This window comes from Aedes albopictus, chromosome 2 (genome assembly GCF_035046485.1).
Source record: "Aedes albopictus strain Foshan chromosome 2, AalbF5, whole genome shotgun sequence".
NCBI classification, from domain to species: Eukaryota; Metazoa; Arthropoda; class Insecta; order Diptera; family Culicidae; genus Aedes; species Aedes albopictus.
This window is the reverse complement of record NC_085137.1, coordinates 153,987,705-154,008,276: the sequence shown is the minus strand read 5'-3', so window position 1 is coordinate 154,008,276 and position 20,572 is coordinate 153,987,705. Positions and strand designations below refer to the sequence as shown.

Genomic DNA, 20,572 nt, shown 5'->3' with positions numbered 1-20,572 from the left:
ACTCAGTTTTCCTATTTTATTATTTTAATAACTTAAGTTGTAATAATCTATCTATATCTATATCTATCTATATATATAAAAATGAGTTTGAAGTTCCTTTGAGGCAACAAAACTCAAGACCGGCTGGACCAATCAGGATGAATCTAGCATGGTTTGGTTCGTCTTCATGGTGTCTGTGTTTATATGTAAAAAAAGTTACGAACATTAACTAGAAAAATAAGAAAATTTAAAAAGTACTGATGTTTTATGACCGGGGAAGAAAATCAACACGATTGAAATGAAACCAATCTAGAGTGCGGTGCATAAATGAGTTCAAAATCTGTCAAACCACCACAAAAATGGCAAGACAAAGTTTGCCGGGGCAGCTAGTTGATTATGTTTAAGTGCCCATCTTGTAGAGGACCTTTTGTTTTGGTAAACAAAATTTATTTGACACTTATAGTACCGCTTCTGGCGCTGTAAGGGCGAGGCAAACTACCCGAGCAAAGGCGGATAATAAAATGATAACAAGTTCTGTTACCTGGTTATCATTCGTTTGATAATTGAGTTTGTTATCATTTAGGTTGAATTAAGAGCCAACATAACAAAAATGATAACCCAAATTTACTCCACTAATACCAAAATGATAAGAAGTTAAGTTATCATTGAGTTCAAGTTGATAACTAATTGTGTTATACAGTATTTTATTCAATATTACATTTAGTTATCAACATGAAAAAATACAGCTGATTGATAACAGGTTTTGTTATCATTTGGTTATCATTCATAGCTATTTTACCGACCAAAATAGTAAAAAATCTACTTTATCGACATAGTTGGCAGTTGAAAAAAAGTTTCTTATATATATATAATTCATATTTCCAACTATTGCGCCCAGTGGGTCTCGAACCCTGATCGAGTGATTACCGGTCACAGCCGATACCCCTGTACCAGAGGGACTCAGTGAGAGGAAAAGTGGTTGAATGCTACGCTTTCGTACTGCAGTAGCATTGAAGATGGAAAGCGGAATCTATTTTTAGATTCGAAGTCCTCCAGACCCTCAGTTCTGGGAAAGCTTTGAAATGTGCGTTTGGAATCTGATAACTTATTCTGTTATCATTTGGTATTTTTATGTTATCGCGATAGATCAAAATTATTGATAACTAAATTTGTTATCATCTGATTATCATCAATTGGAAAAGATGATAACAAAAATAACAATATGATGATGTGGAGCGGACCTGGTGTGGTGGTTAGAACACTTGACTATCACGCCGAGGACCTGGGATCGAATCCCACTCCCGACATACTCACAAAAACGTGGGTTCTTCTTTCGGAAGGGAAGTAAAACGTGGGTCCCGAGATGAACTAGCCTAGGGTTAAAAATCTCGTTAATACAGACAAAAAAAAAAAAAAAAACAATATGATAACATCGATAACATAGTTTATTATCAAAGTGATATCACTTAGTTATCCGTCTTTGCTCGGGTAGATGTTAGTCACACGAACAGTTGCGACATTGGATTTCTGTGGCTGATTATTCTAATATTGGTGTAAACCACCACGTATGAAAATATTACTATTTATAGAGGTTAAAAAGCTAACCTCAGCGCCTGCTTGACTGCACCTTTAATAAATCGAACCAAACGCCACATCCTGGAACAAAGAAAAAAGGAAGAACTCAACTTACTTGGAACTGTATGCAGTACTGCACTTGAAAATGTAGCCCTCCTCCGTTCCGACCAGAAATATCTCCGGATTATTGGGATGAAACACCATGCACATTCCGCAGCCCTTCAGCTTCAGGCTGCTCCCATCCGGTCCGCCCACCTGGTCGATGTCCAAGAACAGCGATATAATCGTCGTGATAGCGAGCTTATTCTGCATCAACACCCAGTTGAACACTCGCCCGTCGCCGGAAACCGTGAAGAAGTTGATCTCCCCGTCCTGCATGTCCGGTCCCCACTTGAGCTCCCACACCGACTCCGAGTGTTTACCGTTGACGCCGTGGGACATGTAGACCGGCTCCTTGGTGCCCACCTGTAGGTTGTAAACGATAACGTTCCCGTCGTACAGCCCGACCGCAATCAAATACGGATACTTCGGATGGATATCACAGCACATGGCTCCACTCTCGGTCGTTACTGAAATAGACGGGTGGGGATGTAATGTAAAAATGATTTTTATTTAATGGCTAAAACATAAGCGATTCCGGCTGCTGACAAACCCACTAATGGTTTAGGTTTCGGAAGGCGTTGAAGCGTGTTTCTCGCTTTTCTCAGGCACGCGTGTGTATACTTACTTCTGTAATCCGGAAAGGAGGGATTTTTGATCGTGAACAAACACACTGCTCCTTCGTTGCCTTGTTTCATGAAATCCACTGGGGGGAGATTCACGATGGTGGCATGAAAATAAGGGGAAGAAGAGGAAAACGGATAACGTTAATCAACTAAAACAGCACGGTAAGCCTTATGCCTGTCATTCAATATCCTGAACACAGTGTATCTGTATTAAGTGGGTTCAGTTGTTACAAGCTCTAAATCCAACCCCACTTCAAATATTGTCGGAACAAATTCCTTGTTGAAACAACACAGATGGAAGATAGCAATAACAAAGGCGGATTTTACGATATCTGAGTTGGAGTGTACAGAGCACCTTTTAATTCAATGAGCAGAATAAGCAAAGGTAAGCATCATAAAAAAGTTGTACAGCTGTTCTTTCGCATTTTCTCCATCATCCCTTGCCGCATTTCAATGAGCACTGAGCATCAGAGGAACCTGTTGTACATCGGTCGGATCCGCCTACCGTACCACCGACGATGAAAATCAAATTTCCAGGATGGATACTGCTGCAGCAGCACCAACGATACAGGTGTTTGCAGGTGTAGATGTAGGCAGGCGTTCCAGATCCGAAACATACAAAAGTGCGATAATAATAAAACCCTACACTACATGGCAGCAAGCTTTATCGGTGGAAAAGAGAGGTCATAAAACTTGAATTAATTCTGATTTTACGACGCTTTGATGGGTGTTTATTCACTTTACGATGGATAAAGCGATTTTCAGCCGGATGGGGTTGCTCTTACTTCAGCTGATTGAAAGCTAGCTAGCTGATGGTGATGACCAGTTTGTTTGGATTTAATACATTAGCGAGGACACGCAATTCTAGGCTAATCCGCAGTACGCCAATTAAAAAACGGAGACCCACATAAGTAAATTGAAGTAGCCGTTGTACCTGTACAGTGGTACATACTTTTCTAATTTTTCACATGTCCCATATTGCCATAAGACCGGTCAAACCCTCGATTCACGCTCCTGTGACGTAAATGGGATTCCAATTTGAAGATGTTTCTCGAATGATCTACGCATGTGATCCTCGTGTTACGGGACACGCGAATCTCTCAAAAACTTGATAGTGCCATGGAGAGGGAAACAAAGTCCTAAATGCCAAGGTTGTGTAAAATGGTCCAACTAATAAAATCATCCCTGAATGTGATTTTATCAATACTACCGTCTAGCCTCGTTGGTTTGAACGACTCCTCATGCAAACCAACGGGGTTTATTTTTTAATTTGAACTTCTAGTAACCCTCTGGGCATCGAAAAACACACTGATGGAAACAGGGGACCCGCATGCGGCAAGGTAGGCCTACTGCTCATCTTTTGCGAGTGTGTTAGTGTGACTGGCAACGCGACCAGAAGCCTAGTCGAATCCTGCTTGGAAATTTGTTTGTTTTGTCGATGGGGGTGGCCCGCGAAATCGCATTGTGTTGTTTGGGAAGGCCCGCTCGATGCATGTTAGGTAGGCGTAGTTTGTTCGAGTTTGACGTGCCTGCACCCTCCCTGGATGGAAACCCTTTCTGCGGTTTTTTTTTTTTTTTGATTCAATTGACCCATTAAAAAGTGTTCAGATTAGATGCGGTCAAACCAAAGAAGGTAGACGGTATAGGTGAATGGTGTCAAGATATGTGTGTATGAAACATCCTTCTAGAACCCAGGTAGACAAACCCACGAAAAAACACTTGATTTCCCAATGAAAATTGGCAATTTTCGGTATTTCTTGCTTGCAATTAAGATTTTCTGGGGATCCAAGTCTTTCCAAGGAGATTGCGAAACACATGGAGGCGCATGGTTGTTGTTGTCTAGGCTATCCATGTTAAGAGTCACCTATGACCGATGAGACCGATGACGATCATCATCTAGAGAAGAGATGGTCTGTGCAAGTGTGACTATCCTTGTATTGAGTAGACGAAAAAGCTTGACAAGTGGAGGAAAGGAGGCTTGAAATACCCGAAAAATGATGGACGTAATTTTTGAATATTTACTTATAAAGCGAAATCATATCCCATGACAAATGGCATGTTTTGCACCACTTTCGTGTAACGAACCAGATAGAAATACACTAGTTTCGTGAATATTTCTGCTGAAGTAGCAATCAAATACTTTTAGTTGCTATTAGCAATTTGAATGCCTATAAATGAAGTTATTTATCATTGAAAATTATTAAAGCTTGAAAAATGGCATCTTACCCCACTTTACCCTACTTAAGGTTTCCCAACTGCTGCATCCCCTATATTTTCATGCCTCCATTGGAATAATTTACATCCTTATTGTGCATATTCAGCAAATATTCTTCTATAGATTACTCCGAAAATAAGAATGTATTTCTTCTCAGGTAGTTCTTTAGAATTTTCTCCATGACTTGAGGGTAGTCTTGAGGGGACTTCGACAGAAAATCCTTTAGGATTCTATCAAAGTATACCATTTTTTCGGAATTTTTATAGAACAAAATTCTTACATGAGTTTCTAGAATGATTTCAGCAGAATCCCCCCAAAAATTCATCCAAACATCCTTTAAGAATCCATTCATGTCCATGTAGGTATTAGAGTGGGTCATCGTTTATATGGAAAAATGAAAAATGTAATGGTATCCCATCAGATCAAAGCTTTTTTGATCCCATTTCAGGATCCAAATAAGTGTGCAAAATTTGGGCACGATCGGTTATGTCTACGTTTTGCGCCTCGCGTTCGAAGTTTGTATGGGGTTTTACATATGAAAACACACTTTTTTTGCATTTTTCTCATAACATGCTCGAATTTTTCTAAAACCATGTAACCGATAAAGTGAAAACATAGCCTAGGGTGTCCTGAAAAACTTTGTCAAAGAACGCGAAGTGATCTGATGCTTATGAAAAAAGTTATAGCGTTGGCGTTGCTTGGTTAAACAGCATAATTTTGTTGCTATTGTTATTCCTTTACACGTTAAAACATAAACACATGCATGCGGTTCGTTGGTTATAACTATTTTCACAAGCATCGGATCGCTTTGCGGTCTTCAACAAAGTTTTCCAGAACATCCTAGGCTATCATTTTATAGTATCGGTTAAAATGTTTCAGACAAACTTTTTCAACTTATGACAAAAATGCAAAAAAGTATGTTTTCCCATACAAAATCCCATACAAATTTCAATTGTAGACGCAACCAATCGCGCTCAAATTTTGCACAGATACTCAGGACCGGAAACGAAACCAATAAAGCTTTGATCTGAGAAAACGGTTCCGATGACCCACACTAGTAGGTATGTCTTTAAAATTCCTACAGAAACTCTTTTTGAAATTCCTCCTTTAATCCATAGGTTTCAAAAAATTAGGGATTTTTTAGGAAATCCTTCCCAGAATTGCAATGAAAATGGGTGCATGTTTTCCTTCATAGTTTGATTTTCAACCAATTCTGAAAGAATTCCTGTAGTAATACTGTCAGGTTTCCTTCCGGAGTATTCCTTTGGGATTTCTCTCAAATTCTTCTAAAAATTTCCAAAGTTTTTCTCAAACAGAATCAAATTAGGATAGGAATCATAATACCCACGCTTTTTGTACTTTTTCATTGCAGAAACAGAGAACTGACCTTCTCACCATACTAAAATTCAGCTCATTACTACAAATCTAGTACTACACAGAACGTGCCCCATTAGGGTAGAAATTTACTTCGTCGAATGCGTTAATTTCCGTCATATAAGACGGAAAATAGCCTAACAGATATTTCAACTTCCCGAGCAGAAGGGCATACCTTACAAATACCATGCGAAGAGCAACATGTGCTCTAATACCTAAAATTTTTATTGCAGCGTTATTGTACGAAATGTTATGAGAACATCACAATAACAGTTGGAGGTATTTGAGCAGAGTATGGTATTGATGTAGTATTTGCTAGTTTTGCAGTGAAAATAACCGAAGAACAAGATTTGCTTTTACATCATGAAGTCATCGAACATATGAAACATTTAATAACAAGAAATGTTATGAGTTTGCTATTCAATAACTTTGGAATAACAAATACAGCTATTGAAATTTTAGGTATGTATTTATTATTGAAATAACAAGACTTGTTATTTTCTAGGTATTATTTATACAAAATTTTGGTATTCGTTTTTGTTATTTTGCCTTTTATTACCACCTAATGAAGGGCATATCAAGGTATGGTAGTATTTAAGATAAATACCTTGATATGTTATTCACTTGTCATTTTCTTCTGCTCGGGTTACCATTGCTCATCAGATGGAATGAAAAAGATGTAGACAATCAATAGCCACCCCCTATAACACAAGAAATCGAATAAATTTCACGTCTCAATTTCATTCCACTTATACTGTGGTGCATAATTGATCGGACAAACACCGATTTTCATACAAAATGGCCAACTTTGAGATGCTGTAACTATGGTTTGCTTTGATGGATAGGGCCCAATTTTTGACAGGGAATCACAAATATGCTGAATTTTGCGTTAACTAAGTAGGTACAACATGTTTTCGTGAACAGGTCTAGGCGTGACGAGGCATTCAAAAAATGCAAGTGTTCGAACAGCGGCACCTTTTCGATTTACACGCTGCATGTCAAAGTAGATCATTTTATATGAAAATCAGCTTTCACTTCGATTTTTATGAACACAATTAGGGTATATTAGCCAATAATGGATCCTTAAGGCGAAGATATGCGGAAGCCTCACGTAGAATTTACAAGAACGCAAATCTGAAGAACCGGTATTTACGTAACCAGTCGATCAACCTTTCAGCGCAAACTGACAATCAGATTTGTGCCCTTGAAAATTCTGCGGGTGGCTTCGTCATATCTTCACCTCAACCAATACACAGAAAAAAGTTTTGAATATCAACAAAAGCGTAAAAATGGATATTTCGTGTAAATGCTAACTGTAATCCTGTTCCTGTCATGATTCAAAAGATTGATCATGCACACACAGCGTCACACACAAATTATGAAAGCTTATACTATTTCATTCGAGTTGCCCATGATTTTCATTATGTATTTTTCAACTGAAATAGTATAAATTTACACGATTTTCGCTCAATGCAGTCACCCAAGTAACACAGCGAAACAAGTTGCTGCTAAAAATATGTTAAAATATGTTATACAAAAGTTTTTCAAAAACATTTCTAGTTAAAAAGTAGTTTTCACAGGTTTTTGGAGAACATGTGCATCCAAAGTAGTGTTTCGAATATGTTTTTTGAAAACAAACACGAAAAATGCGTGTCTCGCCACCAAGTAATGGTTTTGTCACTCAAATTTGTTAAACATGTTATAATTTAGTTTTATCAACAACACGAATAACATCATTCCTTCATAATATGAAATACACACAAATGTTTGTTTACATTCTGTCGTGAACCCGTCAGTGAGTGCAGTTCTGTGAATCTGAGCAGTTCTGGTAAAAAAAAATAGATAGAACGGATTTAAATAATTACTTTCTTTAATCCAGCGAGGAGAGATGCCATTTGGCGAAAACGGATTTGTGTAGTTACTCCTCCAGCTTTGAGCTGCTAGTGATCATGCGCATTCCCCGAACCAGAAAAACCTTAACGAATCTCGCTCAGTCTCCTGCACTCACTATGGAAGGCATCACGCTGCCTCTTTTACTGTTGTTATGTGGCCGGTAATTGTTTGTTACTCCGTTTCGGCTGCGAAACCAAGCAAAACTTCCATGTCTTCCTCTTTCTAGTTTCGAGCGCTGTTGATCTTTCTTCGTGGCGGACGACCGTCGAAGCGGGGATGCATTTCTGTTTCCTTTCATCCCACTACTGCCACACAGCGACGAAGAATGATTCGAGATAATTACAACAAAATATTAAATCCACTACTGCAGGAATTAGAATCCACTACTGCAGGAGGACAACTTGTTGAAATTTTGTCATTTTTCCGTATGTTTATGCGACGCATGTTGTGCAAATCAGCTGATTGTTGTTTGGATGAGAGGGCTACGAAATGAGAAGATTTTTGTCATGTTGTTTTGCAATACTTTTGGGTAACATATTTCAAAACATAATAAAGGCTTGCATTACAAACATAACCGCACAAATTCTCATACATGCGCTGCTTGGGCGATATGTTTTCAGTTACAGTGCATGTCAAAAATATTTACAACAAAGAAATTGAGTTCTGCAAGGAAAGTTAACCTCAATGTTTGCCGTGCGGGAGAAAAAAACGGCAACGAATGGGAATCAAAACAAACCACTGGGAGCTGTCAAAATTCGTGTGGGATGGAAAAGAAAGGCACTAACGAAAATGAACTAAACGTTCATTCGTGCCGTTATCTTGCAAAGCGTGATAAACAGAAATTATTTGAGAGCTGCATGCGAAAACTGGAAACACATGAATATTCTTGGCAGCCACACAAGAGACAATCAAACGTACCATCTAAAAGTTTTGCCACAACATGTTTTTACTTTGTTCAACTACCACCAATGTTCTGTGAAGCATCATGTTGCTTCCATGAGTCCAAAATTATTTGATATTAATAAATATAAGAACATAATTGGAAAAATGGATGCATTTATAACAATGAAATATCTTAATGTTTACCCCACCGATGAGTTGATAAGTTTGTTGAAAACAAATAACACTAAAAAATCACATGTGAAAATGTTTTTGGTTGGCACTGTATATTCTTCGTGCTGGCCTTTGGTGCTACCGCCATATTGAGCTTTGTTGAACATCGACAAAAAATATTCAGAAATATTCAGTCGATCGAATAGCGCAATAATTTTGTGGAGGTAAAATGCCAAAATCCACCGTAAATTTTAAAGCGCACACTTTTTCCGGCATTGGAATCACTCAATTTTGGATAAGTTTTGCTCAACCGTATTCAGGTTTACGTTTTATTCTTCAATCACTTAACCTAATTTACAGCTCTATTGTCCACTAGGGCACTGCGTGAGCGATTCCAATTGGAAGCTGTACATACACTTTGTACAGCGCCTAAATTTATTCTATTTCTAATTGTACTACATCGAACTGGTGGCCGTTGCGCTGCTTTCACTTTCTACCTATCATGGTAGAATGATGAGCTCGAGGATGTTGATGTGTGGCTGTTGGTTGTTCCTGTTTCCAGTCCGATTGGGGGTCCATTATGGGTTGCCGTTCGCCGATGTCCAAGTATCCGGGTTCATTTGAGCCATGGGCTCAGAAGAGGGTCAATGTCAGCTGCTCTCAGGGGGAAAGAGCAACTGACGAAAGTGCCGGGGCTGGGATCGAACCCATGACCATCTGCTTATGAAGCAAACGTGTAGCCACTACGCCACGGGCCCCGGCAGGTTTACGTTTCTCCAATTTATTTGTGAGTCTGATTCATAGCAAGATTTAGTTCTGACGAACTGCTGTCAAAAAAGTCAATAATACTTCTATGTGTTTGTGTTTGTGATAATTGTGCTCTCACTCTTGTTTGTCAGCTGATGTTAGAATTTTGTTTTTTTTTAAGTAATAAACACCACAAAAATACTTCCGTCTTTGAGCTATGATATGTATATCATAACAACTTGCTAACATGTTTGTTTGTTTTCAGTTAGTTACGTCAAAACTTTTACAAAACAAAACATGTTGCAGAAGTCATTTTTCGTGCGCTTTTTCGGTCACGCAAAAGTCATGGAACATGTTGCCGCATCTTTAGTCCATGAATGTAAGATGTTTTGGAGAAGCTCGTGAAACTTATCCATAACAAAGTGTGTTGCTTGGGCAGTTGCAGTTGCTGTTCATAGTGTTTACATCCGCCATATTGGCTTAGTAGAAGTTGCCGCGATTGCTGCCGATTAGAGAAATTGAGTATGGAAACCTTTTAAAAGGTAAATAAAAGTGATAGGGTCTTGTACCATTTGGGCAGGTGTACCTATTTTGGGCACTTGCCGCTATAACTAAGTCAATTTCAATCCGATTGATTTGAAATTTTGTCCAGAGTTAGGCACGTACAGTATCTAACTCTGTACAAAAATTCAAATCAATCGGTTTGAAATTGACTTAGTTATAGCGACAAGTGCCCAAAATAGGTACACCTGCTCAAATAGTGCAATACCCTATATCAAAAAATAAAATCTGTCCTTTATCTAGACTAGATATAATTAGTGCCGTGCGTTTAAAAGTGAATTTTGACAACAAAATGTGTGGAGCATTGTCTTGTTACCGTGCCTACCGACACTGAGCCAACTCTCTCGATCACAGTTATATGTCAATCATATATTACTGCACTATTGGAATATCATATGAATCTAATCTAAGGTTGAAAATGGGAAGTGAGAGTTATATGCGACGCATGTGGTATAGTGGTTTCTGCTTTTAGTAGTGTTGTGTGTACGTACACGCTGCATTACACGAACACCACTTGAGTTACTGGTTGAAAATAGTAAACAAAGATCAGCTGTTTCCAGCAAAATCAAATGGGCATATTTTCAACCAGTAGATTTGCATTAGTGTTCGTGACACCGCGCTGCGAAACCACTATTGTCGAATTCGTTTTTGAACCTGGGTTGGAACTGGATTGGCGGAAAATGTGTAAACCAACAAACTCAAACAAACTTTAGTACAAGCGAAACCGAAGTCGGGTTGAGGTTGAAACTGTGATCTCATCCAGTTCCAACCCAGGTTGGAACTGAATCAAAAACGAATTCGACATATGACTCTCAGGTCGCCATGATACTGTTATATGTAAGGCATTTTGCTTCTATCATGCGAGCTGGGTGCGCCAAAGTATATGCAACTCCAATAATATCCTTCACATTTTGAAAAAAAGTTTCCTCGGCTGAAGTGGGAATCGAACTCACAACGCCTTTATGACCGACGCCGCTAGCCGCACGGCCACGAAGCTCAGTTACTGGGATTGCGGTATTCTGCAAAACGTGTTCCACTTTATCTGCCAATGTTGCTTTTCCACCCGGCCAAAGTTATATGCACAGCTGATGTATCGATCGTATTATGTACATATAACTCCGATATGCGCAAGTGTCATTTAGTTTCATTAGAAGGCTTTTCAATCGGAACTGTTTATGATATGATACGTATAACGATTCATTTGAAGTGAACGTGTCAGACTAGGGGTAAAATGTATGTGTAGCGTCTGATGAAATAGTCTCTTAGAATTATTTCAGTGGATGCAGTCCTGCTGCGGGCAATCGTTTTTTCTGTTTGAAAAACAGACTATTTGCTAAAAAATAGTTAATTTAATAAATGATGTGATGACGAACATGTTTTGTTTCTTGTATTGCTGTGTGCGTTCAAGATGCAAACGGTGCCCAAATGCGCTTCAAACGCGGTAACACATGTTACCAAAGGCAACGTAGCAACCATAGCCAATATCACTGCCAACCTAGGATTCGAAAGCTCCCACTGACATCGGGTTACTTGTTAGAAAATCTTACCGCATTTGGTGCTCCCGCATTTGATATTTGCATTTTGAATGCACACAGCAATACCGACTTTTCGAACCCTCTAAACAGAATACCCGCTTCGAATGAGTGTAATCAGTTGAGGAAGATTACAAGTGGTAGTCGAAATACGCGTATCTGTCAAAGGATAAGCAACATAGGGCGGAATTAAAAGATACAAAACTGATTGCACTCATTCGAATGTTTTGTTTATTCATATACCTGAGAATAAAGCGTCTATGAAAGGTAACTTGAAGGCAATCCTCCTGGTCAGCAGTATTTTTTTTCGCTTTGTTGTTGTTAACTTCAGCAAACCAAAACAAATGAGGCTTTACATTATCTTTGAACTTTACTAACAGTAACCGATTGAATTCTTGGGTTCGTGTAAGTTTGCGCTATTCTTCGCATTCCCTTATGTGCATTATAATAGCATAATAACTTGGAGACAAAATCTCATATTCTTGAACAGTAGTTCCATGTGAAGGAATTACGCTGGAAAACAACTATTCGATAATTAGTAATTTTAAACACGTCTTGAGGCCAACTATTGGGTCTAGTCACCGGTTTAACATGGTAAGATAATGCGATTTGCCCAATACACCGTAAGAAAAAATAGGTATAAAATGCGAATAAATTCAATATCTCTGCTCGGAGTGGATGGATTCGAATGGATTTTTAAAACAAACTGCAAAAATCTCTATAGTTTCAGATAAGGAGAGTGTAATTCACCGCACGATGCTGGAAATCAGTGTATTGAACTCGTTTTACCCCGCTCTCTTTCACACATTTTTTGAGAAAATTCTCAACTATTCCCGACTGGCGTGCAAAATAAATTACTTATTTAACTCGTATTTGTGTAAAAGCTTGCATAGCATCGGCAATTTGACATAAGGTTGGTCCTGCTCTTATCGATTGCGTTCCACTTCGAGCAGAGATGCATCTACAAGTTATAAGAAATAGGGATTTGTGCCATCAGTAATTTCCCAAGTAACACAGAAAACATCTTTGAAAATAAAAAAATCAAAATATGTTTCATAAGTGTTATATATGCATTTCACAAAACATCTTTAGTTATTTTCAAGCTCTAATGATGTTCACCGATTACAAGAATCAAGAATACAGTTTTTTTCCTTTCATCGGTATTATTAAGTATGACATGCACTGATTATACAATTAAATAACATTAATAAAACATCAAAACACAAGGTTATCGTGATAGCAAACAGTGTTTACATTCTTACGGCGCACTGGTTATTTTTGTTATTAGTAAATAATAATATTTGGCTCTTATATTATTGAAAATGCCACGGTTCATTGATTAATCATCAAATAACTCAGTCTCAAACTTTTTTTTTCAGTCTCTACTTTTCATCCAACAGTTGCACTACTATTCATAATAAATACCTTTTCCAGATAGGATCGACAACCATTCAATTGGATGCGCTAAGCATTACGGTAGACCGACAAGGTTGAAACGGTATACACTGGCGATGAACCAGATTTAACCAGCAGAACTCCATGATCTACAAACTGCAGCATACCTTCTAGTTGCATCAAACTGTAGGCCCATTTCGACAGTGGATCTCTCAACTTCTTGGTGTGACTTTTTTCCACTTCTTAACTGCCAGCACTGATAACAGCTGTTGGCTGTATAAAATATTCCACCAGCAGATGCAAAACTTCACTATTCGATCAATCGAACTGGGAGTCACTGTCTTCATCATTATCTCGCACTCGCGGAATCCGTCTAATAGTGGATTATTCCGAATCTAAACGCGTTGAGCGCGTAAATTGCCGATAATCATAAAATGTTTTCTCGAAATTCCTTGGAACGGTAACAAAACGAAAACAAATGACAACAATGTTGTGACATTTGGCAGAGTTGGCCTTACTAGAAAACAAGTTATAATTGAGTTATTCCAGAGTAATAATGATTGTCATAAAACAAAAATAATACGTTCGAGGTGCGTGTGTTACAAAAAACGCTACCGAGACATGTTATAAACGTAATTTGAAACCTCTCAACAATTGATCGAATTTGCCATTAGAAAAACTATGCAGATTACAGTACCGGCAAAACTTGTGAAAACAAGTTTTTACGTAAATATAAATTAAAAACAAATTTATGTATATTCTTATTTCCCCTGATTTGCCAATTGATCTTAAAACAAAGGTAACTATTGCAGTTTTAATAATATCCTAATATTCGAAACACTTTGTAGGTATAATGAACATAATTATTCTTGCTGATTGTTAAATATAATGTTGATTAAAGTTGTTTCAAAAAAAATTAACTGCACTGTGAGCCTTAGCAAGTTGCCATGTTGCTTCTTTGCGTGGTTTTTAATTAAATCTTTATAAAGCGTTATTATTTGGTAGATACATGTTACATTTTTTTTATTTAACTAAGTGGCGCCTGATTTATGAAGAAGGAAAAAAAATGTTCCACCATAAATCTGGAAGCGCAGGTAAACGTCACTCCCTTCACTGAGTAAACCCTATTTCAGAATATTTTATCTGAAAAGTTTATGAAATGTAAATTTGTCCATCACAGAGACATAATTTTTCGAACTGTGTTTATGAATACTATTTGTTTTGTTTTGTTTTCTGTCAGTTTATCCGCTTCGCATTTTATTTGTTGGCAAATTACTAATTCACAACCAATAATGAACCGTGGATGCTAGGTTTAGTACTATAAGTATATTAGAATACATCTTATATAACTTGTATGATGTTTTATAAGCCGCCATTTTTTGCGCTGTTTTGATTATATAGGTGTTCGGTTCTAAGTCGATATAACACGGAAAATACTATTGGATAAGTATTAAAAGAGAATATATAACTATTATAGTACAAGTTGTGTTACTTGGGTTCACGTTCCCATATTCATCCTATTCGAAAACAAGCGATTACGGCGCCGATTGATTCCGTTCTTTTTGTTTTCATGGGCGTTCACTTCTAACAAAAAATACAAAAATATTTTATTTATTTTATTTTATTTTATTGATGCACAAGGGGGTCATGGGGCCAAGTCTCCAATGCAAGTCCAAGAACTCACATCGTCCATAATACACCGTAGAATTTGGGAGTAGGCAAAGCAACCTCTTTAGCCATGCGTCTTTTAAGTTTTACGTGGCCTCAAGGATTAGGAAAGGCGGGAAATTGATTTTGTGTATTGAACTGTGAAAAAATTTGTTGTTAGTGAAATGGCCAACGTTAATTACCTTTGTGAATTTCATTCAAAATGGAAATGTATGATAGGATGCTTAATTTCCAATGAACCGTGAATGTCTTCAAAACTAGTCAGCTCGGATAATAAAGTCAAAAGAAGGGAAAGTTATGTATCAACTTCTTTCCTGCAAATAGGAATCAAATATATCAAAAACAACAAAAAAGGACCGTGGCGCTTCTTTATTTGATCACGAAAAGTATCGGTTCTTGGTGGCACCACGAGTGTGCATCTTTCTCTATAGAGTAAAGATGCATTTAAGCCCCGAGACCTGCTCAGGGTCTAACAAAAAATACAAAAATAAGAAACAAAACAAACAGTATATCCTTTGTTTTTCGTAGGATGAAAATGGGAGCCACATGCTTAATAAGGGAACCAATACCCTATATTAATTTTAAAGGCCATGTGGTGAGCCAAACCAGCTCCATTCGATACTACTCAAGTTTTTACACAAACACAAATTAAATAAATCATTTATTTTGCACTCCAGTATTTTTCCAAAAAGATAAAAAGAGACAGAGAGTGGGGTAAAACGGGCAGGATAAACTGATTTCCAGCATCGTGCGGCGAATGACACGTTGCTTATCTGAAGCTGTAGAGATTTTTCAGTTTGTGTCAAAAGCTAATTCGAATCCATTCACTCCGAGCATAGTTATTAAATTTATTCGCGTTTAAAACTCATTTTTCCCATTATGCAATAGTCTACACCAGCAACCCAATAATGAATTTCGGTGTGTTCACTATACTATAATTTTGAATGTATTTCATATGACTATTTTCTGAAAAAGTTTCAGGTGTTTCTGAAAAGTGTTTGTGTGCTGTATATAGGAAATTAGAGAGCTCGTTGAGTAATCGTTGGTAAAGAAATTTAATTTAGGATATCATACTACATATACTGTTTTACAATCAGGACAAATTTAAGCTACCCGAGCAGAGGAAAATATCAAAATAATAACAACGGAATCACAAAACCTATTTTTATATCTCGGTTTGTTATTATTAACTTATTAAGTCATCACCGTTCCATAACATGTTCTGTTGGGCAATCTTATTTTGTTATGATCGTGCTCTTGGTAAATTTTCTTTAAATTACATTTTAATAGCATGTTTTGTTGTAGCACAAGTTCAGTTATTATTGTGAGACTAGTACAAATATTTGATCATTAATATTACAACATAACTAGCTTTGCAATCAAATCTACACCATTCGAGATTTTCGTTGTTCACAGCATTCCGTGAGGAACTGTAAGAGAAACCATTATTTTGTTATCAGTTCCTCTTCTTACTGACATTACGTTACAGTGCCAACTTATCAGCCTTTTGTTTTATAAGCACTTTGAAAAGAATACCTGTTTTTTGTCCCAGTTTCAGTTAGGTATGAATACGGAAATAGAGAGTGTAATAGAGTGTTAGCCATTTTATGAAATATTTTGAATCAACTGGTGGAATTCAACGACGAACAACACATTTTCGACAAAAATGTAAAAAATAAGTCATCAAGAACTCCATTGATTATTTTTAGACATTTTATTTTCATTGATTTCACTGCATCGAGCCCACTTAACTAGGATAAATGTGTCAATCAATGAGGTAATAATGTAAATTAATCTTATAAACAATGAACCACTTAATAAAGGGTTTCAAAACGACGGTAGTTTTTCATCGTAAGTTGTTTGGAAAATAAACGAGAACTATTGTTTGTCTCTGTTTTCGATAAGAAATCGCTTGCGACAACAATAGCGTCCCAATTATGAATGAAACATTTAACAATAGTTCCTATTGTTGCGTATCCCATTGAATGCATATGGGACTTTGGAGGAGTTCCTATCCGCAACAGAAAAAAGCAAATTTTGTTTTCAGATTGTTATCAATAACGTATTCATATCAAAATTTGTTATTAAAATATTTCCAAAATTCGCTGTTATTAAGTTGTTATTGAAACTAACAAAACATGTTATTAAACAGGTCTTCCAGGAACATTTTTTTGTTATAATATTTGTTATTTTGCCGCTTATGACAGACAAGTTTATAACAGGATATGTTATGTAAATAACATGAAAATAACTCTTTCCGCTACTCAGTTATTTTTCCAAAATAACACATTTTATTATGCTGTTGCTATTCCCTTCTGCTCGGGTACTAAGGAGTCAACTATTGGATAAAATGCACTATATATCTAAACAATTCCTTCTCCACTTGTGCTCTAAGTGAAATGAAAGCGTGGGTGGGACAAAAAGTTGATAAACTGTAATCACCGGCCATCAATCAATTGGGGCCATATGTAACCCTCATCTAGAAACGATGAGCTCAGTCGTCCCCCAAACTTTTAATGATGTCTTCATCAATCCGATTGACACATCCAACAAACTATAGGGCCGTCACATAACTCCCATCCCACATACCCATAGTTAGCGAAATCCACCGATTCCCAGATTGAAAATCTGAACTGAGCTGGCTTTCGATTCTAACTCCTCTCCTATTTGCTCCATTTTCCCAGTGTCGATCAAATAAAGTTTTATGCTGTTTGGGGGAAAAGTGTCATGCCAAATACGTCAATAAATCAATTCGACTATCAATCAATCAAGCACAACATGTGCCTCGATCTGCACGAATGCATGGTTGATGTTTTCCCTCAACAGCGCATCAGACACCTAAATTTGAATATTGAACGGCATAGGCAAACCATCATCGAGAGATCCGACTTACACGTTCCGAAGCAAACCGCAAACAAGTCGTAGTACAGCGTGTTGAAGCACAAGTCCGTCACGCACATCTTCTTCGTCTTCTCGTAGGAGAACTTCCACAGGGGCAGCAGGGTGCCCTCCTCCTCGCGGAACTCATCCGAGGGATCCTCCCAGTAGCGGTAGTCCTGTGCGATTTCGTCGTAAATATTTTGGTTCACCATCCGTTCGATAATCTGGCAGGCCTGCAGATAGCGCTTGTTGAACTCTTCCGTCTGCTTGGCCTTGTCGTCCTTGCGGGATTTTTCATCCCGCTTGTGCAGCATCGGCTTTTTCTCCTTTTCGCGCTCCTTCTCGCGCTGCTGCTGTGCGTAGTCCTCGGAGTACGAGTCGTAAATAACCCACTGCAGCACGCTGGATCCATAGTTGGACCGGGGCGGCGGAATCGTTTGCGTATCGACCGACTGGAAATGGAAAGATTTTGTTATAGGTATATCTGCGAAAAACATGCTGAGGGGACACTTTTTGATTTCGGATTTTTTTAATACATAAAAATATGTTACTTGAAAGTGGTGTTTGTTAAGGGCAGATCTCAAAAGCCTCCGGTGGGGGGGCTAAAAACCTCGCTATTTCACAGCAATTTTAACCAAAATGTTTACCGTGTTGATGCAAGCCACCTGGATTTAAAGTTGAGCTGGTACAACCCAATGACTACTAGAACTTATCATGGAACGAAAACGAAATTAGATTTGGACTTAGAATCTACTGTGTACTAGCTTTATGGCCTCTGAACTACCATGCGCCTCCTTCTGCTTATATTTCACAATGGTCCGAATCCTCGTTTAAGCTGGAAAAAAATCTTTTCCTGGAAACTGGAAACTTTTTTTTCAATAGCGTTTTTGTTTGATTTTTTTTTTTCGAGAATATGGCCTTTGAAACATTTGAAGAACGCTTGGATTGTTTCTCATCCCTTCCGAGCAAACCACTAGCACAAACAGTAAGATAAAATCTTCCTCTTTCGTCAATTGATGCGGATTGAGTGAGATAAATGAAATACTATCCACAGCTTTGTAAGAAGAATTGGTTGCAAAAGCAGTTACGCCCTTTTGAAATGTTTGTGTCAAATTTCGTTTTTTTACAGTTCATTTTTATGCATTTTGTGAACTTAGAGCGTCAAGAAACGCATAGGCAAGACAAAGTTTGTCGGACACAGCTAGTATTTTTAAATAGCACACATTTTTTAGCCTCCTTTGTAACATTAGTAGACTTTCATTGATATGGTGAAAATATCTTGAAACAAAACGAAACCGAAAGACAACATAAGAGTGGCTTCCCACTGCAACACATTTTTAATAATCGGATAAGTAGAAACAAGGTGAGTGAATGAGTTGAAGAATTGGAAAGTTAGGGAATAGGTAAAGTCACTTACCCACTGCTCAAAGGTTTAGTGAGTTTTTGAATGAATGAGTTGTGGCGGTACCACGATTATTTGAATTGAAAAATGAATTAATAAATGAAGTTGTGTAGTTGTTACTTATTCGTTTATTTGGAAGGCTCGGGCACCACATGGGCATAACTGAGCCGAAATCTTTTGTTTTTACATTGATTTTACATTTTACAATTTATTACTGCCTTAAGACTATGTTAGTTTGGGAAGCCGAAGTACTCGCGGCTGTTTCGAGGTTAAGGATTTGAAAATAATTAAATAAAATTGAGAAGGACGGTTTTATGGGTTTAAAAACTAAATTATTTGCTAACTTATACTAAAAACATTGATGGAACAAATTGTCCATATCTGTAACGGAACCAAAAAGAAAGGACTTTATTGGTAGACAACGACAAGAAGAGGACAAACGGAAGGGGGCGACGACAGACAGGGTCGAACAACAAAAACAAAAGGCAGACAACGAAAACAAGGAACGTACTACATCAAACTCTGACATCAACACGTTTTAAAAACTGGTAAATCAGGTTCATGTATTCCAAACCAAGTCCTGCCAACACTTCTCTAACGGGTTTCTGTTGTTTTCCTCGGACCCGGAGAATTTCATGCAGCTCAGATCTGACCTCACGATACTCATTGCATCCCCACACGACATGTTCGATATCCTGGTAAGCTACGCCACAGACACAGAGATTGCTTTCTGAGAGCCCAATACGGAAGGTATGTGCATTCAACAAATAGTGGTTGGACATCAGCCGACACATTACAAGAATGAAATCGCGGCCTAAATCTAACCCTTTGAACCATGGCTTCTTCGACACCTGTGGAATGATGGAGTGTAACCATCTACCCATCTCTCCATCTCTCCATTTGTGTTGCCAGCTGATCAAGGTCTCCTGACGGGCCAATGCAAAAAATTCGTCGAAGGCGATTTGACGCTCGTAAATATCGCCTCCGCTAGCGCCCACCTTAGCCAGAGAGTCCGCTTTCTCATTGCCCGGAATTGAGCAATGTGAAGGGACCCAAGCTATGGTGATGATGTATGAGCGTTTGGACAAAGCACTCAAGACTTGGCGTATTCCATTCAGGAAGTACGCTGAGTGCTTCATCGGTTTCATTGACCGAACAGCCTCAGCCTCCAGAGAGCTTAGACTGTCGGTAAAAATGAAGTAGTGCTCAGGTGGAAGAGTGCGAATGTACTCTAAGGTGTAGTATATAGCCGCTAGCTCAGCAATGTATACCGAACATGGCTTATGAAGCATGCAGGTGGCGCTATGAAATTCATTGTAGACACCGAAACCAGTCGAATCATCGGTTTTCGAACCGTCTGTGAAGAACTGTCTGTCCCCGCTAACATGCCCGAACTTACTTGCAAAAATTTGTGGAATACACACGGAACGAAAAGATTCTGGTATTCCGGTGATCTCATCCTTCATGGACAGATCAAGATCTACAGAGCAACTGTCGAAGTTTGAGAAGTTGTCACGATTGGTGTTAACCGGAGATGGGCTTACCTCCAGCGTCATGTACCAGTAGTACACAC

The 20,572-nt window shown here is 38.1% G+C and overlaps 1 protein-coding gene across 4 annotated transcripts in view; it reads right to left on the bottom strand.

Moving 5' to 3' along the window:
- The window catches only part of LOC115253569 (dynein intermediate chain 2, ciliary), a 109,279-nt gene that overhangs the window by 16,608 nt on the left and 72,099 nt on the right, over positions 1–20,572 (bottom strand). For all 4 annotated transcript variants that reach the window (XM_029874830.2, XM_029874831.2, XM_029874829.2 and 1 more), the window contains 3 exons: positions 17,611–18,049; positions 2,282–2,359; positions 1,670–2,123 (listed from right to left, as the gene is read on the bottom strand). In XM_029874830.2, coding sequence (XP_029730690.1) covers positions 1,670–2,123; positions 2,282–2,359; positions 17,611–18,049 — 971 coding nt within the window. The remainder of the gene's footprint in view (positions 1–1,669; positions 2,124–2,281; positions 2,360–17,610; positions 18,050–20,572) is intronic.